At 52.4% G+C, this 27,606-nt stretch overlaps 9 protein-coding genes across 9 annotated transcripts; 5 read left to right on the top strand and 4 right to left on the bottom strand.

Annotated features, from left to right (window-relative positions):
* Positions 1-468: 468 nt before the first annotated feature.
* BCR38DRAFT_453825 (NDT80/PhoG like DNA-binding family protein) lies at positions 469-2,574 on the top strand (the record flags this gene model as incomplete). Its single annotated transcript, XM_040861638.1, has 3 exons — positions 469-1,334; positions 1,386-1,748; positions 1,827-2,574. The coding sequence occupies 3 exons, from the start codon at positions 469-471 to the stop codon at positions 2,572-2,574; spliced, it is 1,977 nt and encodes a 658-aa protein (XP_040720817.1).
* A 481-nt stretch (positions 2,575-3,055) lies between these two features.
* On the bottom strand, positions 3,056-4,089 carry BCR38DRAFT_5879 (uncharacterized protein). Its single transcript, XM_040865499.1, has one exon. The coding sequence runs from the start codon at positions 3,723-3,725 to the stop codon at positions 3,159-3,161; it is 567 nt and encodes a 188-aa protein (XP_040720818.1). The 5' UTR covers positions 3,726-4,089; the 3' UTR covers positions 3,056-3,158.
* BCR38DRAFT_416200 (uncharacterized protein) lies at positions 3,896-5,304 on the top strand. Its single transcript, XM_040859087.1, has 2 exons — positions 3,896-4,293; positions 4,345-5,304. The coding sequence occupies exons 1-2, from the start codon at positions 4,265-4,267 to the stop codon at positions 5,156-5,158; spliced, it is 843 nt and encodes a 280-aa protein (XP_040720819.1). The 5' UTR covers positions 3,896-4,264; the 3' UTR covers positions 5,159-5,304.
* Positions 5,305-5,623: 319 nt separating this feature from the next.
* On the top strand, positions 5,624-8,993 carry BCR38DRAFT_330719 (required for hyphal anastomosis; the record flags this gene model as incomplete). Its single annotated transcript, XM_040854989.1, has 7 exons — positions 5,624-6,342; positions 6,398-6,540; positions 6,589-6,677; positions 6,729-7,580; positions 7,635-7,944; positions 8,010-8,139; positions 8,189-8,993. The coding sequence occupies 7 exons, from the start codon at positions 5,624-5,626 to the stop codon at positions 8,991-8,993; spliced, it is 3,048 nt and encodes a 1,015-aa protein (XP_040720820.1).
* A 330-nt stretch (positions 8,994-9,323) lies between these two features.
* Positions 9,324-11,143, bottom strand: BCR38DRAFT_416203 (uncharacterized protein). Its single transcript, XM_040859088.1, has one exon. It carries the CDS (start codon positions 10,769-10,771, stop codon positions 9,605-9,607), a length of 1,167 nt encoding a protein of 388 aa, XP_040720821.1. The 5' UTR covers positions 10,772-11,143; the 3' UTR covers positions 9,324-9,604.
* A 3,055-nt stretch (positions 11,144-14,198) lies between these two features.
* BCR38DRAFT_5943 (formate dehydrogenase) lies at positions 14,199-16,230 on the bottom strand. Its single transcript, XM_040865509.1, has 4 exons — positions 16,109-16,230; positions 15,788-15,835; positions 15,417-15,571; positions 14,199-15,329 (listed from the first exon to the last, which is right to left on the bottom strand). The coding sequence occupies exons 1-4, from the start codon at positions 16,109-16,111 to the stop codon at positions 14,435-14,437; spliced, it is 1,101 nt and encodes a 366-aa protein (XP_040720822.1). The 5' UTR covers positions 16,112-16,230; the 3' UTR covers positions 14,199-14,434.
* A 3,444-nt stretch (positions 16,231-19,674) lies between these two features.
* BCR38DRAFT_470239 (phosphatidylethanolamine-binding protein) lies at positions 19,675-20,690 on the top strand (the record flags this gene model as incomplete). Its single annotated transcript, XM_040862830.1, has 2 exons — positions 19,675-19,822; positions 19,888-20,690. 2 exons carry the CDS (start codon positions 19,675-19,677, stop codon positions 20,688-20,690), a joined length of 951 nt encoding a protein of 316 aa, XP_040720823.1.
* A 678-nt stretch (positions 20,691-21,368) lies between these two features.
* Positions 21,369-24,907, bottom strand: BCR38DRAFT_404343 (timeless protein-domain-containing protein; the record flags this gene model as incomplete). The annotated part of the gene is made up of 3 exons (XM_040857838.1): positions 21,369-22,351; positions 22,405-24,775; positions 24,833-24,907. The coding sequence occupies 3 exons, from the start codon at positions 24,905-24,907 to the stop codon at positions 21,369-21,371; spliced, it is 3,429 nt and encodes a 1,142-aa protein (XP_040720824.1).
* Positions 24,908-25,417: 510 nt separating this feature from the next.
* Positions 25,418-27,026, top strand: BCR38DRAFT_416233 (3-hydroxyacyl-CoA dehydrogenase). Its single transcript, XM_040859089.1, has 3 exons — positions 25,418-25,608; positions 25,666-25,765; positions 25,831-27,026. Exons 1-3 carry the CDS (start codon positions 25,483-25,485, stop codon positions 26,559-26,561), a joined length of 957 nt encoding a protein of 318 aa, XP_040720825.1. The 5' UTR covers positions 25,418-25,482; the 3' UTR covers positions 26,562-27,026.
* The last annotated feature ends 580 nt before the right edge of the window (positions 27,027-27,606 follow it).

The raw sequence follows: 27,606 nt of genomic DNA on the forward strand, positions 1-27,606 counted from the left end.
GCTTCTCTTAGCACTTGGGCCTTGGCTTGGTCTCTTTGCCTGCACCCCCTGGCCTGTCGACCCGTCCGCCTTTAACAAGGCCCCTCAATGTTAGTTTTCAGTGCCGCGGATTGCACGAAGACTCTCCTCCGATTGGCCATCTACCGGAGCCTATCATCCCACATACAAGTACACTCTGCCCTGCAACGTTAGCTATTCTTATGCTCACTCTATTCCATCATTTGTTTCCCGCCACCACCTTTCATTCTCTAATAACACGGCATAACTCACACGGGAGGGAATTAAGTCTTGGGTTGTTCCTCTGCCGCCGTCACATCCATCAAATACACCAACCCAACGGCTTGTCATCAGAGGAGTATTCGCTTGATTGCTAGCTTGCTGGTCTTGGTTCTCTTCTTTTTTTGATACTGGGGGCCGAACCTGGAGAGCTATGTTCCCATGTCAACCACCGCGACTTTAACGGCGACCATGGCAGAGTTGAAGCCGGAGCCAGCGCATACTAGTATCTGGCCCAACTATGGCGGTCCAACAATGCCGTTGCCAACTCGCTTTCCCAACACTATGGAATCCGCCATGCCGCACTCGTCGGCCGCGTCATCGCAACAGCAACATTATCAAGACCGGAGGAGTAGTAGCCACCCAGCCGTAGAACACCAGCATCCATACCAGAGATATGCCCAGGAGGAACCCGATGCTTTCGATAGACACCCGCATTCGTCCTTGACACAACACCACAGTTTCCCCAACCTAAAGCGGCCGTACCAACAAAACGACCACCCTCCGTACCAGGAGATCGTCCAGGACCTCCGAGACGATGGCTCCAAGCTCACAGTCAACCATGACCACAAGCTGCTTTCCTTCCGAAGGGTCCAGGACAAGCACACCATCGTCGACCAGCACAGCCGTGTGCACCAGCTGGAGCTTTCGGCGCAACTTCACGGCATGTTCTTCCTCTCCGAGATGCCCTCGAGCGGCAACGATGGGTCCATCCTGCAACCAGAGCTTACCTGCTACCGGCGCAACCTGTTTCAAATTAGTGGCTCCCTGATAACGCCCCGAGGGCAGCTGTCGGTTGTGCTGGCCGAGACGGGAGAGACGGTGCCAGTGAGCAGCACCGAAGTAACCATTTCGGCAATCGAGTCGGTTGACGGACACCCTGTGCGACTCATCGTGATTCCGTGGAAAACGCCACCGCCAAACTCCCCAGAAATGCCCCAAAGCCCAGACCAAGAGCCGCCTTCACTACCCCTAATCCCCTTCCAGGACGACGGAGCCGAGGCAGAAGGCGAATATGCCGTGTACCCCATCGGCTGGCGGCGGCTGCAGTTCAGAATGTATGTGGCTAATCTCGACTTGCGTGTGAAACGACGCTAATCATAGTCCAGTGCGACCGCCAACAATGGCCGACGAAAGGAACTTCAGCAGCACTTTGTACTTCACTTGAAGGTTGTCGGGACATTGGCAAACGGATCCAAAGTGGTGTTGACGGAAGCCCAAACCGCACCGATTGTGGTTCGGGGTCGGAGTCCTAGGAACTTCCAAGCGCGCAAGGAAATCCCCCTGCTGGGCTCAAGCGCGGGATCAAGAGGGCAAGCTCTCGTGGAAACAGGACTCGGAATTGTCGCTGGACCGTTGGCGGTCAAGCCCCAAGACTCCAAGCTGAGGGGGTTGAACCTCGAGCTCCCACGAACGGCTTTCACTTTCAACGCCTCCAAGTTACCGGGCAGTCCGATGGCGATGAGGTCCACGTATGTTTTCTCCTAGAGCCACCCAACGTTACTTCCCTTTCCTCCCATGGCCGAGAAGCCTAACTGACAGCCTGTCAGTTCTTACCCGAATTGGAGCCCACCTGGTCAGCTTCCCATGTCGCAGATGTCGACGTCCACAACAACAAGCTACCCGACGTCGAGCATGGCCGCAGATTCTTACCAGAAAATGCCACTTTCAGGAAACTCCAACTACACGGCCGAGCCCCAAGAGATGCCGATTCCAACTTCCATGCCATCGGTACAACTCTCCTTGGTGGGCAACGAGCAGCAACCGGCGATACGAACGCAGTATGCCTACGTCCAAGGCACGTCCGCTCCACCGCAGATGTCGGTATCTGCCACCTCAGTCGGCAGCGGATCCGACCACAATTTGAACGTGCCGCGATACGTGGACAGCAACCCAAGGCCGTCGAAAAGCCCTCGACATAACAGCCACCCGTCTGTGCACAGCAGCAGCTCGGTGACGAATAATGACACCTCCGAATACCGCTACGGGACGTCGTACGTCCCTGTTAATAGTAATAACCACAACGAGATGAGCTCCTCAACCTACAGCGGGGCCGACAGCGGCTCAGCCGCACATTCGCAACCTCCGCCCCCTCGCGACTACTACCCGCCGACCAACTCATGGACTACCACCGCCGGCGAGCCGGGTGCCACGTACCACAGCTCAGAAAGCAGGCCGTACGGCTATCCCGAGCAATACAAGTCCAGCCACAGCATGCCTCCCCTGAAAGGCGAGCACTCGCAAGCTGCAGGGGGTTACGCCAACACATTGAACCATTACAACTGGAACCCGACATGAAGAGGAGACAGAAACCGTTCCTCGACTGTCAAATGCGACACGAAGATACTAAACGAGCATCGTCTCGAAACCGCGATAGGACCACGCCGTCGACTAGTCTAATATTGTCTGGTCGCTGTATAATATTGACCAATTCACCAACCACCACGATACCGCAGAAGAGTCCAAAGAGAAATACCGTCAATAAACGAGTTTCTGTGGCCGGAAGAAGACGAGGAAAGAACAAAGGAACAAATTTGGGAGGAGAAACTGCAAATATGGGTACCATGGGTCGCTTATAGGGGATCAAGAGAGGAGGGAGGACATCTGCTTTTTTGTAATTTTTTTGTTTTTGTTTTGTTGCCATCCATTACCCCCCTGTCACCTGTTGTGTTTCTCTGTAACCACAACGATTCTGTTGGGATCAGCGTGAGAGGAGCAAGCATGGCTGATGACCACAGCAACAGCAGCAGTGTCCTAGGAGCTCGGCGTCAAAGGTGGAGTTAGGAGGCTCGTTTTTCTTCCTTTTTTTTGTTTTTTTTTTGTTTTTGTATTTTGTGTCGTTTGGTTGAAAGCATCATTGTCTCTGATATCCCCCAATTATGTCAATTCTGACTGAAAGTCACAAATACCGTGTGGTTTAGTGTGCGCTTGGGTGGCGGCGGCGGTGTCTGATCTGTATTGGATTTTGTTTTGCGGGGAGAGAAAAGGTTTCGTTGTTTCGTTGTTGTAAAAGAAAAAGCGAGACAAGTGTAGTAGTCCAGAAGAGCAGCTATTGTGTGTCTGTTGGGTAAATCCCGAACGAATCCTTCGAAATTATGATTTTCACCTGCACTTTGCTGTTTTGGTAGCCCCCTTCTTTGCCTTCTTGGGATTGACGTTTGGAAGAGTTGTATCATTCGGAGAGTGCAACATCCAGTTGTAAGATACCCAGCGCAAGCTGATTTTCCGCTTATGCTTTGATTGTGTTTTTTTTGTCGTCGTGAGATGTTCACCGGAATTCTCTCATGGCGCTCTGTGAAGAAAGGTTGACGGCGGTAAAGTTGTTGAGAGGGAGTGTGGTATTTCGACGCGGTGAGATGGAGGATGGATGGCTTGCATGAACGAATGCGGATGTGCATAGCACGAGAAGAGGAAATTATCTGACATATATAATCCGAATACTGTCCCATCCAAGTATCAGCCGCAGCCGACTAGTTCGGGTCCCATGTCGAGGTGGTGGAATGAATGAATCTTCGTGCCGCGATCCGATCACAAGGCAACTTTTACCGAGTTCTGCTGAGCATATGTTTTGAAATGGAAAAAAGTGTACGAAGATAATGGCTCTTCATAAGACTGAAACAATCAAACGTTCTTCGGGTCACGCAAGACGGCACAGCTCAGCTGCGGCCACTTCCTTCATTCATGCAAGCAGTGAGTGCGAGGAGCTATGAGCTGAAATTCATACTGGCTGGCCGGCGCGGCCGGTAATGGCCTGCCAAACAGCTGGCAACGTCCTTTGCAGTCGCTCGCGCTTGCCTGCGAACTGTACTTCAGCTCGAGTGGAACCTACCTCTTACGACGATTAGCCGGTCAGTTTTCCATCTCACAACGTCGCACAAACCAAATACGTTTGGTGTTTCGCTGCACATTGAACAGCGTAAAGCTCCTAATTTTCCCTTCTAGAAGATTACATGATATATCATTGGTGATACCTGTTCCGCACTCAATCATGTTTGAGGTGGTGTCTGATGCGAAACGGTGAGTCCCCGCGACCAACTCATGAACAAGACCTCAACTGACCAGGAACAGGGTTCGCCGTGAGGATCTATACGATTCGGCATCCGAAGATGATATCAGTCAAGACGAACAGGCCGAAGCAGACCTGCGAGCGCAATTAAACGCGCAGTTGGTGGGCTTGATGGATTTTGACTTTTCACCATCTGAAGAAATCGCACCTGCAGAGACTGAGGCTCCCGCAGAAGATACAGAAGGCAAGAGGGCATATGCTGAAGAGCCTGAAACGATATTTGAATTTCGTCTCTTTCGTAACCAGGAACCTGGTCAGACCGTGCTGCTCAAGCGTCGAAATGTGCCAGGCGAAGACGGCGCAGACGGCGGGTTTGTCGTTCCCAGGCGACCGCAATCATACTACATCTCCGACGGACCGGATGACGAGGCCGCGAGGAGGTTCAGGGTGACCTCTGTGAGTGCGGACTACATTTTGCAGGACGCCAAGCGGAGGCGATGGGGGCTGGAGAAGCCGTGGAGGGTCACGAGCATCACTCTCAAGGATGATCGTAGCCAAAGGCCCATTTCAAAATCCAAGAACGGCGATGACGGGGCAACGGATGAGAAGAGGAAGAGGCCGGGAAAGAAACGGAGGATAATTCTGCGGACTCGCGAGAAGGAATGGAAGGAGAAAGAGGAAGCTGTCAAGCTGAAATTAGCGGTCAAGGAGGAGCACTTGAAGGATAAGAAGAAGAGGCTGAATCGGCAGAAGAAACTCAAGCGCAGAGCGAAGGAAAGGGAGAAGAAGCTGGCCAGAGGTGAGGCGGTGTCGGAGGCAGGTAGCAGTCGGGAAACCACCCCTGCGTGGAGACGAAGAGAGACTGAGTTAAAGTGAGAACCCTTCGAAATTTAACGGTGGCTCCTTTGTAATACTCATGCCTTGGGCCAATGAAGTGTGTCTGTCCATGAATGCTTGAGATGACTAGACAATCTAAATAGAAAAACACCCCCCGGCTAGCTGGCACCTTCCTTGCTTTACACGTACGGATCTGTTGGGCGGGCGTAAGCTCTCCTGGTCTGTGCACATGCACTCGTAGGTAGCTTGGGCGGCGCCAATTGGACCGGACCGACTTATCGATTAGGTGAGAGCTGTTGCGCGTCGGGCGTGGACATTCATCCCACCAACAATTGATTGGCATGGTAGTCCGAAAGCTTCCTTATAATTCGCAACACGGCATCGCATCGCGCAATACCTACCGAGAAGCTTTGAACAGCATACGGAGAGGTTGTACAGTTACAGACGCTAAAATGCACCCTTCAAGTCGTACCAGCTAGCTGCCCACCACCCGGTATCGGTACAATGAATTCGCTGTGGACATCGAAAGCCGGCAGCGACATGCCCGATGGGTCTAAAGGGCCTGTGGATGTAGCGGATACAGGAGTCGCCGCCGAAGGTACATCCGGACCGACCCATCCAACCTCAGGCCAACCGCCAGTTCGACCGGGCCTACAGAGGAATTCCATGTCCATCCCGCCGCCCCAACCTCCGCAGGGAAACCAGCTGCCCGATTCTCTGTCTCTGGCCCAGCTCCGCCTCATTGTCTCAGAATTCCCCCGCACCGAGGCAGTGGCATACGACTTCGTCTATTCCGACACGGGGCCGCATGCTGAAGAGATCGACGAGTGGTTCGTCTATCAGTTCTGGCAATGGGTGCGACTTAACACGGCGCAACGAGGCTTTGAAGCTCAATGGGAGCAGGATGTCGGATCTAAGCACGAATACATGGAATGGGATGAGGCAACCGACGACATTAGATCCACCTTCGTGCGCAGCGCTCTCGAGCAAATCAAGACGAACCAGAATGCCCCCCGCGCAGCTGCGGTGGGCAGGATCATGTATATTGTCTTGGGACGATGGAGTGATACCGCCGGCACCCCACCTTACGGTGACAAGTCGAAGCTTCGGAGCGCTGCTGCCCCCGACCAGCTGGCGGCAATGAAGGCTGGCATCAAGTTGGTTGCCCAACTAGACGGCCTGCCCGTTGTGTGGACGGCTATGCAGAATGCTCTCGACGTATTGTGGTATGCTACTACCGGCCCCTTTTCTCGTCTGATATGCTGACAATTATAACAGGGCTGTAGAGTCGCCGAGATCGCCGCCCGATAATATCCAGGAAACCCAGGACGAATTGATGAACTTAATGACTATCATGTATATGACCATACAGGAGGTATTGAATGATCGAAAGGGTATGGCTTGGGTGCGGGAAAAATTACGTGAGTATCGTAATCCATCACAGTCCGGCCCCGGTTAACGTGTACTAGTAGAATTGAACCCCAACATTGCGTCTTACATGTTGGATGTCGTGGCTAAAATGAGGTGGATGGACGGTACTTTGATACCTATGACTCAGGTAAGTACATCTACCAACTATCGAGGGGCTGAGTTTACTGATGCCCGCCAGTCCCTGCTATTGCTCTGGAAATGCATTCTCGTGGTATTTGGAGGAACCGAAGAGATCGCAGAAACCAAGAAGGCGCTTAGTGAGACTTCGGCTGATGATAAAGACAACGACATCATCACTGCATCTCCGTTAGACTATCATGTCTTCCGACAGGAAATATCTTCGAAATACCCAGCGTATGTTCCACCACAGCTGCCCTTACCACTAGAAGCAGATAAAACCTCGCTCTTGCCCCCGTTGCCCAATCATCCCACGCGCAACAATGGCTCCAACGGTATTTTGCCTGCGCCGCCGAACTCACAAAGCGGCGGAGCTTCTATCCTGCATCAGCCAGTACATATTGCCACCCCTGCACCGTCTCCGCCACCATCACCGAATGTAGGCGGAAAGGGTGGCAAGAAGCAGAATTACCAAACAAACCAAAATTTTCCGTTTATGTATCCGCCTCTAGATGCCACAAGTAACAGCGCAGGTGGCAAGGGCGGTGCGGGCTTGCAAGACTTTCTGGTTGGTCGTAAGTGGGAAGGGAGCGATATCCCTACTTCGATCAAAGAGGCCGGAGAACTATTCTCCAAACGAGTACGAATGACTAGAGCCATCCGACAACTTTGGGAAGAACGAGAACGGTTTCTAAAGTTTGAAAGGGGCTGGGACCCGTCTGATGACGACCTTGACAGTCTTGATCTTGATGCTCTGTCAGTTGGTAACGATGATGACGTAGATGACGACAAGCTTCTTGCTGTGATCGAGAAAAGGACAGAGAAGTCGCAAGAGCCTGATATAGACTACGGTCCGAACGAGAATCTCGATAAGACTATCAAATGGCGTCTTCAGGCTGTCGAAAAGTTTTACGTAAGTCGTTTTGTAGAGCCGGATGGCAGTAGTATGTGCTAACGCATCGAGCAGGATAATGCTCTGCCCCAACTGCAGTCTGTAGTCATGGTCCTTATGAAGGCCGTTCTCTACAATGTTACTGCATGCATTACCATGCCGCAGGGTCGCATGCCTGACGGTATGGGCAACAATGCTCGCATGGGCCAAGGCGGGCAACCTATGTTCAGAGGCCAGGACGCTCCTGCCGGGACAAACGGTTTGGGCCCTACAGACACTGCTGATATGTCGTTGGAGGAACTCGATCAGGCGAGAGCACGTGAGATCGAGGGAAAGGCACTGACGGGGACCCTTCTTCTCCTGTTGAAGTGGTTCAAAATTTCACGTAAGTAGTGGCCGATCCCTATTCAATGCCCCTGTTCAATGCACCTTACTAACAGCAGCCCCTAGACATCTTGAAGTTCGAATACTTGACCCAGCTATTACTGGACTCTAACTACCTGCCTCTGGTTCTCAAGCTGTTTGCGCATCAAGACGTTCAGCAGGTGGTGGACAGCAAGACCGATCGATTGGAACACAGGTGCAGTGCTGGTCCCCATTCCAGCGACTTCTTTGCTAATACAAGACAGTTTTTTTCAATTTTGCAATCTCCGGGCTCTTCCAAACCATAAGCCCGTCGAACCAACAGAAATAGACGGGCCAGATGATGAAAGTGAGGATGATGCCATGCCGCCACCTATCAAACGCCGGAAATCGCCCCCGAGGCCCACGCCTGCCACAGCCCAGGGTAGTGAGCCGGGGTCAAACCCAGACGCCCAGGCACCACTTCGTCCGGAAGTTGACGAGCTTGGATATCCCGTTAACCCACTTCCAAAAGAACCCATCACTGACTTTTCCCGACGCAATTTCTTCTCCCTCATCAACTACCTCCGAATCCTGCAGAAGATCTGCAAAAACAAAGCGCATCGGAATCTTCTGCTCGTGCAGTACAAATCCTCCAACATCATCCGGAAATCGCTCAAAGTGCCCCAGGATGAACTGCGTCTGTACACCTTGAAGCTATTTAAGAACCAGGTTCCCTACTGTGGCCGGAAGTGGCGACAGAGCAACATGCGCGTCATCACGGCGGTATACCTCCACTGCCGCCCCGAACTGCGTGACGAGTGGCTGGCCGGCAGCGACGTCGATGCCGAGGTGGAGGAGGCGCTGCCGTTGGAGCAAGCGCTCCGCAGTCTGACGCACTGGTGCAATGTGCAGAGATACCCCGAGAAGATGGCTGCCGATGTGAGAGAGGCGCTGCAGGAGGAACAGGATTTCTTCAAGCGCGAGCTCGAGAAATTGGAAGTGAACTGGCCGGATGCTGGCGTAGTCGAGAGTATAGAGGGAGAATGGGGGCCGGGGCCTACGGGTGCATGGCCACAAGGCCCCTGCTGAAAAGGGGGTATGAGACTGTGGGAGCGGGGCTAAGGATAGATACTAAGTTTTGAGTTCATCCGAAAATAGCGACGCGCATAGCGATAATGGAATTGATCGAGCCATTGCCAACCCGACTTATCTTTTCATGAACTTCACATATGCTATTGTTGGAAAGAGCATGAGTGAGTTGACAAAAGAGAGGAGAGAAGTGACATGCAGGCAAACTTAGTGTGGCTCACTTCCTTTTTCCCTTCTTCTTTTCTGTGATCTGTCGTGTAATCATGCCGGCATTCTGTCACTACATTTGTCCTGGGTCTACCATGACGGAACTATGTTGTATACGAGTGTCTTGTTTCCTAGCTAAGGTAGTTCGAGACGCCGTGGTACAGGTAGCACGTTGCTAGCATAAGTCCAAGTTTCTTTGGCAATGAGTAACAAGAAATTGGTATATACTGCACAAGCAGAACTAGTAGTCAAAGTCAAAGCAAAAACAATATGAACGCGCGGAATTGGTGCAAGCAAATCTAAGCAAATCAAACATACACCCCCCTTGAAACCCCCTTCGAGGAATGCTGCCATCCCGGCCTTTATCGTCATCACCGCCCCTGTTGCCTTGGGCAACCCTTACTCTACTCCCACTCGCCTATGGCAGTCCTCAACCCTGCCGCATAATTCACAGCGTAATCCGTCCCCAAATACCGTCCCTTAAACCACCAAATCATCAGACTCAAGACCCTCCAATTCCCCATTTGCCCGGTGGCTCGGTCCCGTCCAACCGTGACGCCCATCATGATTCCATCCTTGGGCTTGTACTCTTCCACCTTGCCCGACTCGAAGTACGTCCCGAACTGCTTGACGAGATGCCTGAGTTGCGCCTCGGACGCAGTGGCCTGCGCAACCTCGAGATTCCCTGCGTCGCCTAGCACGAATACATTCTCGTACCCTGGCGCGCGCAGAAATGTATTTTGGTGCAGGCGTTTGTTGGCATCTTGCATGCTGACGGGGGCGAATTGGGTATTATACGTGGCCCCGTGCGTGGGGACATACAAATCCGTCTTGAGCGTTGTCTTGCTGCCGTCCTTCGCAGTAAGCTCCAGTATCTTCTGTCCGTCGGGCCCGAACTCGGAGACGTGCGTGACTTTGGCATCGGTGATGACCTTGATCTTCATCTTCTCGAGCTCCTTCTTGGCGGCCTCGCGCACCCCGTCTTTGAGGCGCAACTCGAGCGGGAGAGACTCGCTTGAGATGATCGTTACGCTCTTCTTGCCGAATTTGGCATACTCGGATCCCAGCTCCCCGGCAAATTCAACGCCCGTTGCTCCTGCGCCGCCGACGACGATGGATTCAGCGTTCTTGATACCCTCCTGGAGCTGTGCAATGGCGGCACGGGTCTGCTGGCTAGTGCCGACGTTCTTCCAGGGCATGTCGTCCTTGGCGTCGGATCCGGTCGCCACGACGACGGTGTGGTACCCGAGAGCACGTTGTGAGCCGTCGTTCAAAGCGACCACGACGGAGTTGTTGCCCGGGTCGAGGCGTTCGGCCTTGCCGGCGAGGAATTCGAACTTGGAGGATGGGTACTTGGCGAAGTTCTCGGGGATGGAGAAGAGGTACTTGGAGTCTGGTATCAGGCCGGGTATGGTGAAGCGGACGCTAGCTACGTTCCAGTAAAACTCGTCGTTGGGGGACACGAGGATTACGCGCAGGTCGGGGACGGTTTTGGATGTTTGGCTAAGGAGGTAGTGGGCGACTGGTAACCCGGCCAGTCCAGCACCTAGGACTACGACGGTTTTTGTCATGGTTGTGGCTGGATCAGAAGATCAAGGGGGTTCAGGAGTAGTAGTGTAGATGTTTGATATCAAGTGAGGCGAGGCTGCTTATGACAAGTTTTTTTCTCCCTTTTCACAATGCTGCTTGGTTGACTAGGACCGAAGCGTTTTCGAATGTACTTTCGTGAGAGCCTGGTATTGGTTCCATGCAATGTTGATGTGGATGATGGAGATGCATTTTCGTCTTGTTAGCCATATTCTTCAAGACTTAAGTATTAACATGCAACGCAGAGAGATAAGACAGGATAATTCCAAGCCTCGACCTCAATTACAAAGCAAAGAAAAGAAACGCACAAAAAAGAATATCAAACCTCGACCTCGCTTACAGAGCAACCTCGGACTAGAAAGGTCATGGCGGGTTTAGCTTCTTAGTGTTTGCGCGACTCTGAGGCCTGCAGTACCCGTGCCACACCCCACTTATTTCGGATTTGCTTGAGCTCACCAACCTAAGTTGGTGCTCACCACCAACTTGGCCAGTTTTTCGACACTTTCAACTTCAACCTATCCTATCTTCGTCAATTCATTAGATTTTTCCAATCGCAATGGACTCACAGCTACAGGAAGCCGTCCTCTACATGCAAGAGCATCCTCAAGCCAAAATTGCCAAGATTGCGCGAGAAAGCGGCGTAAAACGCGAGACCCTCCGATACCGCGTCAAGCAAGCTGGGAAGACTAAGAACCACGGAGGACTCAACAAACTACTATCTGAAGCCGAAGAAAAGGCCCTCTGTAATTACATCGACCGCCTTGATAGGATCAATCTTGCGGTTCGCGTAGAATTCGTTACCGACGCTGCAAATACGATATTACGTGAGAGAGTCAAGGTTCTACCAAATCAGCCACCAACAACAGTCGGATCAAACTGGACTACACGTTTCCTCAAGCGCCATAGCTACTTCCACGCTTCCCAGCGGAAGCTCCATTCAAACCGCCAGACTGCTGAAAATCTCGACACTATACGGGAGTATTTTACACGGCTTGAGAGAGTCCTCCGGGAAGAAGGAATCGATCCCTCTGATCTCTGGAATATGGACGAGACTGGCTTCCGGATTGGTGTTGGTAAGGATCAACTTATCATCACTAAGCGCAAGAGGGCCCATTACTTCGGCCTACCAGAAAATAGAGACACAGCGACAGCTATTGAAGCTATCTCTGCTGCTGGCGACGTAATACCAGCTTTCCTCATACTCACGGGGACTATCCACTCGGCTCAGTGGTACGCGCAAGACCTTCATCCAGATACGAAGCTACGGCCGGTCGATACAGGCTATTCGAATGACGAGATCTCTCTCGAGTGGCTTATGCACTTCGAACAACACTCTAAGAAAACGCAGAAAGGTCAAAAGCGACTATTGATCTTAGACGGCCACGGCAGCCACCATACGAAGCAGTTTATCCAGTACTGCAACGACCACGATATTATACCCTTCGGCTTGCCCCCCCATCTTACTCATCTCTTACAGCCACTAGATGTGGTTGTTTTTCAGCCATATAAGCACTGGCATGCGAAGTCCCTCGATCAGCTAGTACGGGATGGATGTATCAATATAACCAAGCTAGAGTTCCTCTCAATTATCGAAGATGTACGCAAAAAGACCTTCAAAGCGAGTACTATTCAGTCAGCCTTCAAGAAAACCGGTATATATCCATTTTACCCTCATCCAATACTACAAGAGATTGAAGAACGTATACCAAAGACGCCATCACCATCACCAGCCCCTTCATCTTCGTCATATGAAGGCACACCTACTACTTTTCGACAAATTAATAAAAAAATAATATTAAATACGCCGTAGGTGTTAACCCTCGGTACCTCTACAAGTACTCCCTTAAGGGGCTATAGATGATATAGCGGGCCCTTAAGCCGCGTCGGGCGGTTATACAGGTAAACTTGTAGCCAAACGACTACTAAACCTCCTGTCCCTCCCTAAGTCTGTGCTACAACCCCTGCCTGAACTACCGATAAGTGTGGTAACGTGGCACTTAAATTCGTCCTCAGGGGTGGGATGCTGCTGATGTGCAGAAGATGCTCGACTATTTTTTTTGTCGCGACAAGTCGTAGTATCTGCTAATTGGGGTTCTCGTCGAGCGTATACATCTCAACCATACGCTCAAGTGGATAGACCGTAACGTGGTCTAGACGCTCGCAAGAATCGCGGCGAGAGGGCGTGCTGCGCGCCTTCTATCGTGAGGGGACGGGTTCGCCGACGAGCGTTATCGGATAGGCGAGGTCCGATAAGGGGCCGGATTAACGATTCGAATTCTGGACCGGCTGTCGAGTTATATTCCGCCGACGTAGTGCTTGACGGTCGACTGGCTAGGATGCTCGTAATCCTAAACTGCACCAATCTCCCTATTATCGCTAGGTAGGCGAAGTCAACAAGGTGGGCAGCGCGCCATAAGGGTTGACTAAACCCCCTTGTGTGTCAGCTGCAGGATTCGAACCCGCGACTCGTCACCGACGCAAGTGGGCGAGGCTCAAATCGGGACTTATCTACCAGCGAAGTGACAAATTAATAAAGTAGTTAGCAAGATTACGAACTGTCTTACTGATCCAGAGCTTGGTATTAGTCCAGATCTAGCCTATCGACTTAGTCGCTTTGTTAAAGGGTCCCTCGTTAATGCGACCGAGCTTATACAGACTAAGCGCGATCTTAGTCGTACAAAGTACGCCGAACGTATATCAAAACAACGGCGCGCTACGAAGAACTATCATCTTCAATCTGGTGGAGCTTTATCCGTTGCAGAAGGTAGAGAGATGGTGAAGAGGAAGGTTGAAGATGAGGTAGCTAAAGCACAGAGAGTTCTCGCCAAGTATCATGAAGGACTACGTAGAGTAGCCAAAAAGAGCTTTTCTGATGCCGCAAAAGAAGCTAGAAGACGTCGATTGACAGGCCAATTACAGCCTACAGATGTCTTCGAGACAGGCCTTGGTTGGCGGTTATTACGTAGATTCTAATTGAAGGTTGAAATCCGTCGAAAAACTGGCCAAGTTGGTGAGCTCAAGCGAATCCGAAATAAGTGGGGTGTGGCACGGGTAATAGAAAGTCTCCGAGTTGGATTTCTAATGGTGTGACTGTACCGCTTCTGGTATAAGTGGGTATACTTTGTGGGCGATGATTCCGGACCGTGGTCACACTCCGACATCGCGGAACGGACATTGCTAGTTGAGTGATATATCTCGGGACGGTGAAGAAAGCGTTGAAGGTAGGGCGAGCCGAGATCAAAATGTAGGAGGCCCCTAGAAGGGAAGGGCGAGACGACGTAGTACGTGCGAGGCCGGCGGCTAAGCTAAAATAACTAGGGTTAAACTGGCGTGTCAGTCAGACATCTCCTTCCTCTATTCACAAGTAGGATCAACTGATTTGGCGTCCACCCCATATCAAAGATGTGGTTTGATTTCTGTTGGAAACATCTGATTGCTAAGCTATCTGTCATACAGTTCGCCACAGCGCTAAACCCGGGGGTGCTGGATACTTGAAAGTTCATCTCGTTCCCGTCACGACGCCCGTTGCAATGCGCACACGCGAGGGATAAAAGCCCAAGAGGGATGCCTTAGTGACAGACATTCCCTCGATCCCGCTTTGTCCAAGTCATTAGCATTTCAACACCGTCCTCATCATTGCTGACCCCTTATTTCTTGTTGGTACGTTGGCCGTACGCCTTAGTGGCGTAGTCACCAGCCGTGACGATGAGGTCCTCGGGGCGGTAGTCGTGCTTACCCGACAGGTAGCTTTGGAGGATGGACTTGGTGCCGTCGGCGTAACGCTTCTGGGCGTCGAGCGAGGTGCCCGACATGTGGGGGACCATGGCGTTGCCGCCGCCGAAGGGGTTCTTGGCGGTGCGGAGGACGTGCTCGCGGGGCGCGGGCTGGGGGAACCAGACGTCACCTCCGTAGCCGCGGAGGTGACCCGACTTGAGTGCCTCAGCAACGTCCTCCTTGACGACGATGGCACCGCGGGCCGTGTTGACGAGCCAGGAGCCGGGCTTCATCTTGGAGATGAGGTCCTTGTTGAAGAGACCGCGGGTCTTCTCATGCAGGGGGCAGTTGATGGTGACGACGTCGCACTGGGAGAGCATGTCTTCGAGGTCTTCGACGCGGCGGCAACCGATCTCCTTCTCGATCTCGGGCTTGAGCGGTTGGTAGTCGTAGTAGAGGAGCTCCTTGCAGTCGAAGGGCTTGAGGCGGCGCAGCACGCGCTCACCGATCCGGCCCACCGCCACGGTGCCCACCACTTTGCCCTCGAGGTCGAACTCGTTCTTGGCCGCTGCCGCCACGTTCCAGTCGCCGGCCTCGATCTGCTCGTGCGCGGGCACGAAGTTGCGCACCAGGATCAGGATCGTCATGACGACATGCTCTGCCACCGACACCACGTTGGAGCCCGTCACCTCGGCCACGGTGATGCCGCCGTTAGTTACGTTGGCTGCGTTGAGGTCAACATGGTCTGATCCGATACCAGCCGTGATGGCCAGCTTGAGCTTCTTAGCCTTGGCCAGACGCTCGGCTGTGAGGTACCCCGGGTGGAAGCTGTTCAATTCAATAGCACGTTAGTCCGGGGTGGGGGGTTCGTCGAGCGTGTTGTGGTCATGGAACCAGCGAAGGGTAAATGCTTACGGCGTTGTGATGATGACCTCGGCGTCCACCAGCTCCCGGTCAAAGGTCGAGTTCTCGCCCTCCTTGTCCGATGTGGTGACGAGCGTGTGGCCTTGGTCTTCGAGCCATTTGCGGATGCCAAGCTCGTTCTCAGTGGTGCCCAGCAACTCGGGGACCTAGAGTCAATTTACCCCACACGTCAGCGCACGCATCTGCCGTCATTCAATTCTAACTGCTTTTCTCCAATATGCAACTTTCCGAACCCCCGCCATTGGGCCGCAACCGTGCAGCAGCAGCAACGAGGTGCGGAGGGGCAAATGTTGGTGGTTGACGGTTGCGAGCGCATGATTGGATGGATGGGAGAGCGGGTTGGAAGTAAGTGTCTTACGTACCTCTTCGGCGTGCGTGCCACCGTCATACAGGACGAGCAGAACCTTGACCTTTTCACGTTGACCAGTCAGCAAGCGAATCGATGACGGACCTCCTCCTCCTCCTCCCAATGCCAATGGCGACCGCGAGAGGGGCGAGCAGCTCGTCGTGGCCTTGGATGCCAGAGCTGGGCGTAACGTCACACTAGCCCGCAGCGGCGACGACGACGACGAGGAGGCTCGGGTGCTGGTGATAAGAGAAGATGAAGTTGAAGAAAACCCCCGTTTGGATGCCACGGGACAACGTGTCACAGGCCGGAGAGAATGGGATAATAATAAGCGTACCATCTTGACGGTTTTATGAATTAAGAGTTGAACACAGAAGCAGTAGGCTTTCGAGTGGTGCGTTGAACAGGTTTGTTGCTGTTGTTGTTGTTGTTGTTGATGATGAATACGCGGAGTCGAGAGGAGACGCCGTTTCGAGGCACTGGCGTAGAAAGGTATTTGTAAAGAGCAGGCAAGGTTTCCGAGGTTGGCAGGTAGGCTGAATCAGACTCGGAACCCGTGACGGTCTTTATACGATGTGGTCAGGGTGAAGGGGCCAGGGAATCATGGATCACACACAGCCTGCGAGGAGGGCAAGTAAGGGTACTTTGGCCGAAAGGGTTGTTACGGCGGGGGTCTCTATGGGTAGATGGAGAGAGATGCGGTCTGTGGTGGTATAATAAAACCCGCATAGCAGATGCAAGCGTCTTCAATGGAACCTCTGGCGCTCTGGCGTGCGTTGTTGCTGCGTCTCCATGATCTAATGGCCCGATGTCTGGGAGGACCTGCATTCATCCATCCATCCATCCAGCCATTCCGCCATTCAACCTCATTCCTGTTACACAATGGCAAGCTCGAAGGCGGCTTTGGTGATGTCGCGTAGTAGTAGAAGCTTGAGGAGCCGTAGCTACACACACAGCCAGCCCCGCACTTCGATAGATGGCGCGTCCCTTCTTGGCTAAGGTCGTCCGGCCTGGACGGTAAAGAAAGTATGCCAAAAACACGCTTGACCCGACATGTTGTCAACGTGACTTCATGGAACACCCCGCAATCCGCTATTCGGCTTGCGGCGGCCCTCTATTGGTTCCAAGACCAAGGCAGTTACTTCATCTGGAGCATGCTCGGGAGAGTGGGTTCGGCATCTCGCCGGAGTCCACTCGGGGATGATTCGGAGTCGGACCCCTCGGCCCCGCCTTGCGACTATTTGAGCTTGGCGAAGCTTGATTGAGCTGTAGCGGGCTGCGGGACCCATTCTGCCTCACCATGAATATTGGGTCTAGATCATGCAGCACCTGGGCGCATCTGTAATTTTCGTCTGGCTATATGTGGATTGCAAGCGAGTTGAGACGTCATTTCAATCAGTCGTAATTGATCGAAATAAACTGCCCCGAGTGTCGTCTTTCCGGCTATCTGCATCTCAAGAGCTGGGCAGCTGCGGTGGCTGGGTTGGTTCAGTCTGATCTGATACTACTAATACTGGGCTCACAATTTTGCGGGGAACAGTTACGCTATCCGTCCGCACACATTGGCAACGCATGGCATCAACGATGACGACAATAAGCGGATCGATCTTGTGAACAGGAAATTGCCAAATTCCACTGTGCGTTGACGCCGATCCACCATGGGTGATTCGTAAGGAAGATTGATGGATTCGAGGGGCGAACCGGCAGTTTGGTAACGGTCTGCTGCAGTATAATAGATGGAGATAATCAAACAGCGTCTCTCTGCTATTGAATGCTGCTCGTGTTGGCGCTCAGGACTTTAACGCTTTAATGTAGCATCCCGAGGTCACTTCCGAACTGCACATGGCCAATACTGGACTTCGCGTCATACGTTAACAGCTCGAGCTCGCACTAATATGCCAGAGTGGGGTATACTGTTCTTCGTCCCCAGTATACAACGAGTGATGGCGATCCGCTAGTCTAGCTGGGCTCGGACAGACCTAACTGCCATGGCATTCTCTTCCTCCCCAACCCAAGACAAGCAGAGAAGTTCCTGTCCTTACGGTCAGGTTGTTGGTAGGTGAGATCCGGGAGGGAGCGGGTTGGGGATATCTCGGTATCTACAATGGGTAATGCTAGGCTATCGATAGGCGATGCCTGTTATGGGGAAAAGATGCACATGGGAGAGCAGAAATCCCGAACGGCACCAAGCCATCATCTCCCGTTGCACTGGGCAACGTGTAACTCGTGTGAGATTTCCCCGACTATTGTTAAGAATCATACTAAAGCATGCATCGACACCTGACCCCGGTGGTCGGTTTCCGTGAATTGTATAATCCTCACTATCCTCATATCCTCCGTACACTAGGGCAGCCGGGAACAACAGGCTTAGCTGTGGTTTGATTTGATATAAAATCGATGAGACTGATGCTTTTGATAGTGATGTTGTTCATTTCCCGATCTGCCACGTTGGTGTGCCACTGCTGGTAAAGTGGTTCGAGCACGTCCTCTAAGCCGTCTACGTGGTTTTATATTCTGGAACTTCAGCCACAAAGTGGCCAGGCCAACTTGTGATGAGATCATTGTATTAGTCCGCCAGTTGATATAAGTAAGTCGAGACTGGTTCACCTAATGTCGAAGTCGGGTCATGACCATCCACGTCGTCAGATATTCAATTGTTCAGGGGCTATTTATGGCCCAGACTCGACTTCGTACAACCAAGACCACGAAGAAAGCTTCGACGACTCGGTGCCACCCCAAATGACCATGCCTTTGGCATGTTCTAGCAAATGTGTTTGCCATCGTCCCTTCGCGGTTTCTCTTTTCTGTGGCAATTACAGAGAGAACCGAGCGCGGTTCCCAAGGCGACCGACCAACCGACTCTAGCAGGTCCAGAGATCAACCAGTAGAGGTTTTGAAACATCAAGCTGGATTGAAACGGAACTCGGCCCTTCCCGAGCTTCCGGAACCCCAAGCTTTCCAAGCGTGAGTTGAGAGGCAGGGAGCTTGTCAAATATCGCGCACCTCTCAGAGACGAAGTACCACGTACATGGAGTACTGCACGACACACAAAGGCGGCCCCGGCTAGATTGCCTACAGGAGGCAACCACTTCCCCGCATTGCTGTCATCCCACCTGCTACGACTGGAAGATCTAAGGTTGTATGTATCCACCATGGAGCTAGTCAACCTTAACCTAGTTCGTGAGCCGCACCCTGAAGTTGACAACGTTCGCGTTAGCTCCTGACGATATGCATACCAGTGTCGTACTGCACGCTCATGCGTGGTTGCAGTGTTGAGCGTCACCGCCGTGACCTCCACCTCATGGCGGGCGACATCGTGGCATACACCTGATTCTGAAGACCAGATGTTCACCACGAATTATACTTGAAGGACAGGCACATCTCGTCGTGAGGACCCTTGCCATGCCTTGTCTTGCCCGGAAGCTGAGAAGCTCAGAAACCGAAGCCGCTTGGCCGGTCGGTTGCCACGCCGCAGAAGTCCCATTCCCCGCCAAAACATCTGCGGATGTTTGGTTCCTGCCAAGACGATGAAGGCACGCCAGCAAACCTCATGCAAACAGAACGTACACTTGGGCTTTTGCAGGTGAAGCACACGTCAACCACTTGAAGTGATTCGAGATTCAAGCCAATGACGACTTTGGTGAGAGGTGAAACGGTCCATGCATGATGCTCGGCATGTAGCAGCTATCACGACCCAGTTTCATCTGATGATTTCGGTTTCCAGTCTGCGACTTGCCATCAAGAAGATTTAAACAAAAAGAGGGTGTATTCTTTGATATTCAGAGAAGTCCAGGGAGTTGTTAACTATACTTATACAGTTGAATACATATTATTGTCGCACTGCTGGTTTCTAGTGCACCGTTGTCTGTCATTATAATAAGTCAACTGGATTAATCAACCAACATGATTTTTCCATACCTTACCGTCCTGGCGGCGGCGACAGTGTCGCTGGCGGCCACGCCTTCTGGTTTTGAGCCTACGACTCAGAACTCCTTGATGGTATCTTTCAACGCGATGGACGCGACTGGCGGGAAGCAAATCGCCAAAGAAGGTGAGCGGACAACGTTGCTACCCCTATACCGTAAGCCGCGAGTTCTGACACCACGTTCGTCACAGTGTCAGCACAAGCACCCCAATTAGGCACCATGGAAAAAATGGCCGGCTCCTCCTTCGCAGTCATGATGATCGACTTGGACATTCCAACCAACAGCCCCCCGCAAACCAACACGCTCCTGCACTGGATGCAGACTGGCATGACGCAAAGCCAGACGGCCGCCGTCATGAACACAACGGCAGGCACGCAGAACGTATTCCTGCTCGAGATGCCGGGCGCTGTGCAAGCGGCCGCCCCGTACTTTGGCCCTGCGCCGCCGGCGCGCACCCCGCTCGCGCATCGATACACGCAGGTCGTTATCGACACGTCGACCGCTACGCAGGAGAACATGAACTCCATGATGGAAGCGGCGCAGAATCGGCAGGGATTTAATGCCCAGCAGGTCTTGACCCAGGCCGGGTTGCAGGACAAGGTCATGGCTGGGAATTTCTTTGTCGTGACGAATCCAGGTCCGGCAAGGGACTCGGCGACGGGGACTAATGCTGGAACTGGGGCCGGAGCTGGAACTGGGGCCGGAACCGGAACTGGAACCGAAGCTGGAGCCGGGGCTGGAGCTGGGCCTGGAGCCGGGGCTGGAGCTGGAACTGGCGCTGGAACTGGCGCTGGAACTGGAGCTGGAACTGGCGCTGGAACTGGAGCTGGAACTGGCGCTGGAACTGGCGCTGGAACTGGAGCTGGAACTGGAACTGGAACTGGTGTTCAGGCGAGCCAGGCTCCCGTGGCGGTATCGGGCGCGTCATCCGGGAGAATGAACTGTGTCTTGCTGGCGGCTTCGCTTGTCGGGCTTGTATTCTCGAGTCTGTAAATCAAGTAGAATGGTAATCGGCAGTTAGGTATGTTGTCGTCGGGATAGACAGCTGGGCTGGATTGGGTGGCTTCAGGGGTTGAGACAGATATGATAATCAATGTCGAGATAATGAGCATTCGCTTGTACTCTTCTTTTCCACCTGTTGCGCATCCCAGACACACCGGACGTGTACTGGATGTAGTGCTCGGGCCAACTGCCCATAGATAGCCCTTCGGTAGCTGCAGACGACTCCTGGGGTTTAGTCCCATCCTCATTACCATCATCAACACAGCTCTCTTGCCTGTGTAGCCCACGCCATCTTTAAGCACTTCGTGCGTCTCGGGCTTGTTGAGGGTCAAGATAAACGTCTTCGGTATACTGTGCGAGTGGGATATCGGTTTTGTTGCGAAACTGGTAGTGGTTCACTCCGTTTCGATAGGTCAATCTTAATCGCATAGTCAGGAGATGGGCCCTCGTTGGTTCAGGGGGCTTTGAGAACTCACCAGTGCTCGGTTCAGGTAGCCATAGGTATACAAACTTCGGTACCAGGCCCACTTCCAGAGTATACATGCTGCATCAACTCAACTTTGAAAATTCAACTGGACTATAGGGTTATTCTGACCCTCATGTTGCAGAAACGTACAGTAACCCGTATAATCCAACCTAAACGCCTTCTCGTGAGGCCAAATTCCATCATTATTCCTCATCATCGCTGTCAATGATAAAACCAGCCTTGGCTCTTGGCCGTCCCCGTGCCGGCTTCGCTGCCGGTGTATCCTCGTCATCCGCATCATCCATATCAACGTCGGCACTTGTGGGCTCACCATCAACTTGAGCGGGGCTCGGCTCCTTCGATACTCTCCTCCTTTTTGCCCCGCTTGCCGAGTCCGCATGTGGACTGGAAGAAGGTGGTGTGTCGTCTGTGCCGGATGTATCTCCATCCTTCTCCGCAACATTCGCCCGGCTCGACTTCGATTCTTGTGTCAAGACCATATCATCGTCATCGTTGCTATCGCTATCGGCAAGCACAATGGCTTTCCGCTTAGCCGTTAGGAGCTTTGGTGACGGGGGCTTGATGCCGAGTATCGCTGCTCTCTGTTTCTGGCGAAGTCTCTCCTCGCTTTCGAAGAATTCACGGTCTCGCTCTTCATCCGTGAGATCATCATCGGAGTTGATGTAGAGCTCACTCTTGAATCGGCGAGCCTTCTCCTTCTCGTGATCGCGGCGTTTCCTGGCGCGCTCTTCTAACTGGTCTTCCGTTAGGAGTTCTGCATCTTGGTCTTGGCGGCGGCGACGCCTTGTTTTCTTAGGTTTGTCCGATGGCTTTGCTGCAGCTTTATGGGTTGAAGGTACATTGGCGGGGAACAGTTCCTCGTCCTCGTCTTCTCCGTCATCATCGTCAAATACTGCGGTCTTCCGCGGCGCCGTCTTCCTTCTCAGCTGATCCTCGGCTAACCTGCCATCGTCGAAGGTTGGAGGGTCAAACTCTGCCCTCTTGATGAAGTCCAAAGATTCTTGAAGATGGTCTGCGTTGAGAGATGACGGAATTATCCACGCCGATTCGGGTGTCTCATCAAGCGTAGGTGCTAGACGCTCGAACCCAACCAACTTCATGAGAAGTCGGAGGTGTGAGTTCTTGAACATGGCCGTCCGGCGCACATCATCATCGGGACGCACGGCTTTGTTGGTTAGTATAGCTTCACTGACGACAGGAACTGAATGATAAACTCACTGATCAAGGGCATTTCCTTGGTCATGTTAGCCTCCATAGATTGATCCACACCTTCGTCGCCGGTTATTTCGACGGATGGCATCGCCTTCTCGGCCGCCTCCCACGCTCGCCGTTCGGTCTCTGCCGACGATAACTGATCCTTGACCCATGTGATATGATGAGCCAGGTTCTTGTCCAGCAGCGCCCCAACTGCAACTGCAATCTGCTGGTCGCGCTCGACAATAGTCCGAAATTCTAGCTCGGCAGCTGGCTTAGGCGTGGATTTGGCAATCGTCTGTTTCTCATATCCATACTCCAAATAATGGGCCGTTGCGTTGATTTTGGAGAAGAGCATTTCGATAATCAGAGCTGGTCGCTCTTCGACTTTGCGAATGCACTTCTTCAGCACTTGTTTCACCAGCTCCTCCCATTCCTTATACATCCCGCAGCCCTTGTCCAGCGGTTGTTGACCTTTAATCATGCTGTAGAATAAGTGGATGATGTCAGCTCTGTAGAGCATGACACTCATGTTCTGTTTGAAAGCCACTCGGTAGAAGAACCGGTGGGCTCGCTTGAGTTGAGCATCGTTCAGATCCTGATAATATTTAGTGAACTTCACAAATGTATCTATGACACCTTGAGGGATGAAACGAGCTGCAAAGCGACTGAAATCAAACTTGCGCTCCTTCGTTGTTCGTTCTGCGCTTGCCTGGTCGTTTTCTGATTCATCGTCGGCGGCTGGGTTCGCATCGTCTGCAACCGCCGCTTTCGCTGCCTTCTTCCTTCTGATCCTCCGACGAGATCGGACTTGCATGTCCACATTCTGCTTGGCATATGCTTCCAGGATGCGAAGATACGTATGCGCGAGTTCGGTACAGCTATCGAGATACTCGAATCCTTGGTCCTTGTAATTTCTGGCAATGTTTGCCACGCGGTCGTGCGTCTCCTCTTCGTAGAAAATTCTGCTCAAGATGTTTTCGGCGATCTCTTCGTCATCCTCATTTCCCGACTCTGACATATCTTGGACGGTAAGGAGAATTTGGGTGAAGCATCTCATGGCGGCGCAAAGCTCTTGCCAGTTCTTGCCTTCCAGCGAGGTGGACATGGATCGGTTGAGGGTAATGAACATCTCCTGGTTCAGAACAGTAGCCACAAGGTTGTAGCTCCCGACATCGTCACCACCTGCGACTTGACTGCTTTTTGTAGCCTTTGTGCGTGCTCTCTGAGCTTCAAGAAACCACGCTACAAGGTAAAAGAATTGCTGGTAATGGTACCCGAAAACGTACTCCTTCCCATCGTCCAACTTCTTTCGGACGTTCAGGAAAAGGGGATTGAAGCCCGAGTCCAAGAACTCTTCCACGAAGCCCCGTAATTGCTGGCGTGCTCTTGCGTTCAAAGACACCACTGGTCCTAGATCTTTCGGTTCCATGTCCTTCCTGGCTCTTCTTGGTGGGCGATAGGTCTTGCTGTCGTCCATCTTTTGCTTCCGCGTCGCAGCGTCCAACAGGGCGTCCTGACCAGATATGGTGGACATTTTACCATCTCCACGCTGTACCCATACCATGGCGCCAAAGCGGTTGTGTCTCGTTGGGGCTTTCCTGTTGTGGGGTCGGTGCATTGCAGCTTCCTTGTTCATCAAGGACGTGAGTTCATTCGCATTTGTCTTGCCGAGCTGCTTTTCGTCCATGAAGAGCTTCGAGACATCGACACGCTTCACAAGATGGAAGATGATCTCCATGACTATAACACCTTCATGATTGAAGTCCTCACCCATATTCGAAGCCAGCGTCAAAATAGTCAACAGTATATCCTGGAACGAGAAAGCGTCGATCAAGGCGGATCTTGAAATGTGCGACTCGTCGCCATCGTATTGAACATTGGGAGGAGGCGAGATCATGGCCATATTGCGAAGGAATAGCAGAACTAGTTTGATGATGCCTTCGTCTCGGGGGGTTCGATTGTTGCGTGGCAAGGCCATTGACGGAAGTGCGACTCGAACAGCGGTATGCAAAATCTGGGCGGCGTCGAAATTGATGATGGAGCGCTTGTAGGCCACTTGAGCAAGCTGCAGGACCGGCATGTGCCGGTGGTGGTTGACGGTCATCTCTTCGTGGTTGCGCTCGAGTGGCCATGTCAACGGTACCATGATTTCGAAGCAAGCCAAAGCAGCCCGAGCCTTGAACCTGTTATCGGTCGCGTTCTGTGGCCAGGAAGCCAGAATATGCAACAAGTCGCCGTCCACCAAGTTCGCGTCGGCTAAGCATCGTGCAACGTCCATTCGGTTCGTCTTCTCATCGTAAAATCGGATCCATTTCTTGATATCTCGGAGGACCTCGAGGGCCGAGTCGCCCATAACATATCGTCCGTCATCTTCGGCGCTGAAACCACCGAGCTAAATGGCAGCATCAGTACACGAGAGAACCACGTCAGCAACCCGCACTTCACTTACAGCAGAGACGAGACTGTTGATATGCGCCCGAACTTCGGGGTGCACGATGTCCGAGGTACCCTCTGAGGACTCCATCTTGGGTGAGAGAGGCTCTCTCTGGTAAGCCAGGGGCGGTTTGCGACTCAATTCGCTGACATGGACTGCGAGGTTTGGCGAGTTGAAGATACGGGTGACTCAGAAATTTGGATGGAGACGCGTCGAGCGCGTTCCGCTTGAGAGCTCACCCATTTAAGGACTCGCGACGCGTTTAGCGATATCACCATGCCCCATCCCCACCGTCTAATGGTTGCCCCGTTTATTGCATCCTTCTGCTTGAAGCACCTAAAGCAACCAATTGACCACCATGATTGGCCTGTTCTTGCTTGTAGACTCTCTGGGTCATTACAATCCATGGATTAATTCAAGATCACAACGAAGTATATCGAGTTAGAGACTTGGACTGCCACAAGAACTGAGAAACCCAAAGGTCATCTGCATGAAGTAGACTAGGACTCCAAGCTCCAAGTACCTTATCGATAGGAGCTTGCAGCTGGCCTAGAACAGTTATGCGGGGCCGAGGTTAGCCGGAGAACTAGACCAGCATCTCCCTTGATTCCTCGTGACTTCATTACAACAGTGACATTGCCAGAAACTCGGTATTTCCAACTAAGATGGCGAGTGCGATTGGAAGAAGACAAGCCTTCAAGCTTGCAACTCAGGCCAGGCTCTTCAGCTCAAGTGCTGCCCGAAATGCAGCCCAAGTTAAGAGCCTGGGTGTCATTGGGGCGGGACAGATGGTAAGTGGATTTCCATGTGATCACCACCACACATCAAGAAGGCTTACACCCATCCAGGGCCTGGGGATAGCTCTTGTGGCCGCACAGAAAGCTGGAATACCTGTCACACTTATCGACCAGTCTCAGGCTGCTCTGGACAAAGGATTGGGGTTTGCAGGTTGGTCATCCTGTCTCTAACCCGGTGGGCTGTTTGTCGAGCAACATACTGACCTGTTCGTCTAGAGAAACTCTTAGCCAAGGACGTGTCCAAATCACGTCTCACCCAGGACCAGGCCGACAAGGCCCGATCTTTGTTGTCTCCCAGTACCGCCATTGAGGATCTTTCCGGTGTTGATTTCGTCATCGAGGCTGTTCCTGAGATTTCCAGCCTAAAGTTCGACATATTCGCCAAGCTGGCCAAGGTGTGCCCCAAGCATACCATTTTGGCGACCAATACGTCTTCGATTTCCATCACCAAGATAGCAGCCTCCACGACCAAGGACCCCACGGATCTGTCTGCAAGCTCGCGTGTGGTGTCGACTCACTTCATGAACCCGGTGCCTGTGCAGAAGGGTGTCGAGATCATCAGCGGGCTTCAGACGAGCAAGGAGACTGTCGACACCGCGGTCGAGTTCTGCAAGGCAATGGGGAAGATTCCCTCCGTGTCTGCGGACTCGCCAGGATTTATTGCTAATCGGATTCTGATGCCGTATATCAATGAGGCGATCATCTGTCTCGAGACTGGGGTTGGCACGCGGGATGACATTGATGCCATGATGAAGAATGGCACCAATGTTCCCATGGGACCCCTCCAGCTGGCTGACTTTATTGGCTTGGACACCTGCTTGGCCATCATGAAGGTCTTGTACCAGGAAACAGGCGATTCAAAGTACCGACCGAGTATCCTGTTGGGAAAGATGGTTGATGCGGGTTGGTTTGGGAAGAAGAGTGGCAAGGGCTTCTACGACTATTAGACTGTAACGGTATGGTGTGTTTAGCTGTAATCGACGGTCAGACCGAAACATTGTTCATCACCGCTTTGAACCTAAAGGATTCAATTCTTGTAGGGGCATTGACGGTTTAAATCCACAAAGGGATACGGTGGTTGAGTCGTCGAAAACCGCTGCCAGTTGGGACTCGGGGTTGAGCCATTCAAACCAAAGCAAGCCAAAGACATGTAATATTACCAGGCCGAGGCCCATATTCAGTTGATGGGTGGTGTGTTACTGCTCAGATCACTGCTTAGATCTGCCGATACAACACAGACTCCCCCATGTTGCTTTTAACAGGTGGGAGATGTGTTTGCCCAAAACGTTAACTCGAAAGAAGTTCATGAAAGGTGGTATTCTATCGGTGTATTCGTAGCAACCCAGTTGGTGTCAAGTATGACAGTAGCCAGCATAACATGAAGCAACCGACCACAATGCCTCTATTCAAACAACCTGATGCTCGTCTTGATCTCGCACAAGACTTCGTGGATTGAGCCCTCCCTGCCGCGAGTCAGGTTCTCGGCTAGGAGATAGGCAGCACGTTCACTGGAGCTCTCTTCAATGTAAGGGTGTTGATGTAGACAAGCTTCAAAAGAGAGCTCTGGAAAGGTGTCTCAACGGCGCATAGTGATACAAAGGAAACCCAGCGGCTATGCTCAAGCCATGACACCCACAGCAAGGCTAACTGGGCGCATAGAGGTCCGTGAAAAGCTGCCCTCCAAACGCATCGTGTTTTACACGCGAGCGTGCGGCATCGACTGTACGAAACGTCAGAGGGCGTTTCATAATCGATGTTGCCTCCATGGGTTACACTCTATATTACGATGGTGTCGAATCGATCGATTAGAAGGTAGGTCGAGCTCGGAAATCTTTGAGACGCCGCAAAAACGTCGATCGAGTTGTATTATACGCCTCCTATACGCCTCCTGAGAAGGGATAACCAAGGCCATATCGGTCGTCGAAAGCGCTACGGCGTGATCGAAGGGTATAGACGCAGCTGTGGTATACCTTAGTCAGGAGGTGTAGCATT

This window comes from Pseudomassariella vexata (assembly GCF_002105095.1).
Source record: "Pseudomassariella vexata strain CBS 129021 chromosome Unknown BCR38scaffold_1, whole genome shotgun sequence".
NCBI lineage: Eukaryota > Fungi > Ascomycota > Sordariomycetes > Amphisphaeriales > Pseudomassariaceae > Pseudomassariella > Pseudomassariella vexata.

What these genes read in the sequence shown, in the direction of transcription:
- BCR38DRAFT_5879 (XM_040865499.1), bottom strand. Translation starts at nt 3,725, where the DNA reads ATGGGACAGTATTCGGATTATATATGTCAGATAATTTCCTCTTCTCGT.
- BCR38DRAFT_416203 (XM_040859088.1), bottom strand. Translation starts at nt 10,771, where the DNA reads ATGACAAAAACCGTCGTAGTCCTAGGTGCTGGACTGGCCGGGTTACCA.
- BCR38DRAFT_5943 (XM_040865509.1), bottom strand. An exon ending in GTGGCACGCACGCCGAAGAG is followed by an intron (nt 15,572 to 15,787) that starts GTACGTAAGACA and finishes AATTGACTCTAG; the next exon opens with GTCCCCGAGTTGCTGGGCAC. An exon ending in GAGGTCATCATCACAACGCC is followed by an intron (nt 15,330 to 15,416) that starts GTAAGCATTTAC and finishes TGAATTGAACAG; the next exon opens with CTTCCACCCGGGGTACCTCA.
- BCR38DRAFT_416233 (XM_040859089.1), top strand. Translation starts at nt 25,483, where the DNA reads ATGGCGAGTGCGATTGGAAGAAGACAAGCCTTCAAGCTTGCAACTCAG. An exon ending in TCATTGGGGCGGGACAGATG is followed by an intron (nt 25,609 to 25,665) that starts GTAAGTGGATTT and finishes ACACCCATCCAG; the next exon opens with GGCCTGGGGATAGCTCTTGT. An exon ending in CAAAGGATTGGGGTTTGCAG is followed by an intron (nt 25,766 to 25,830) that starts GTTGGTCATCCT and finishes CTGTTCGTCTAG; the next exon opens with AGAAACTCTTAGCCAAGGAC.
- BCR38DRAFT_416200 (XM_040859087.1), top strand. Translation starts at nt 4,265, where the DNA reads ATGTTTGAGGTGGTGTCTGATGCGAAACG. An exon ending in GTGGTGTCTGATGCGAAACG is followed by an intron (nt 4,294 to 4,344) that starts GTGAGTCCCCGC and finishes GACCAGGAACAG; the next exon opens with GGTTCGCCGTGAGGATCTAT.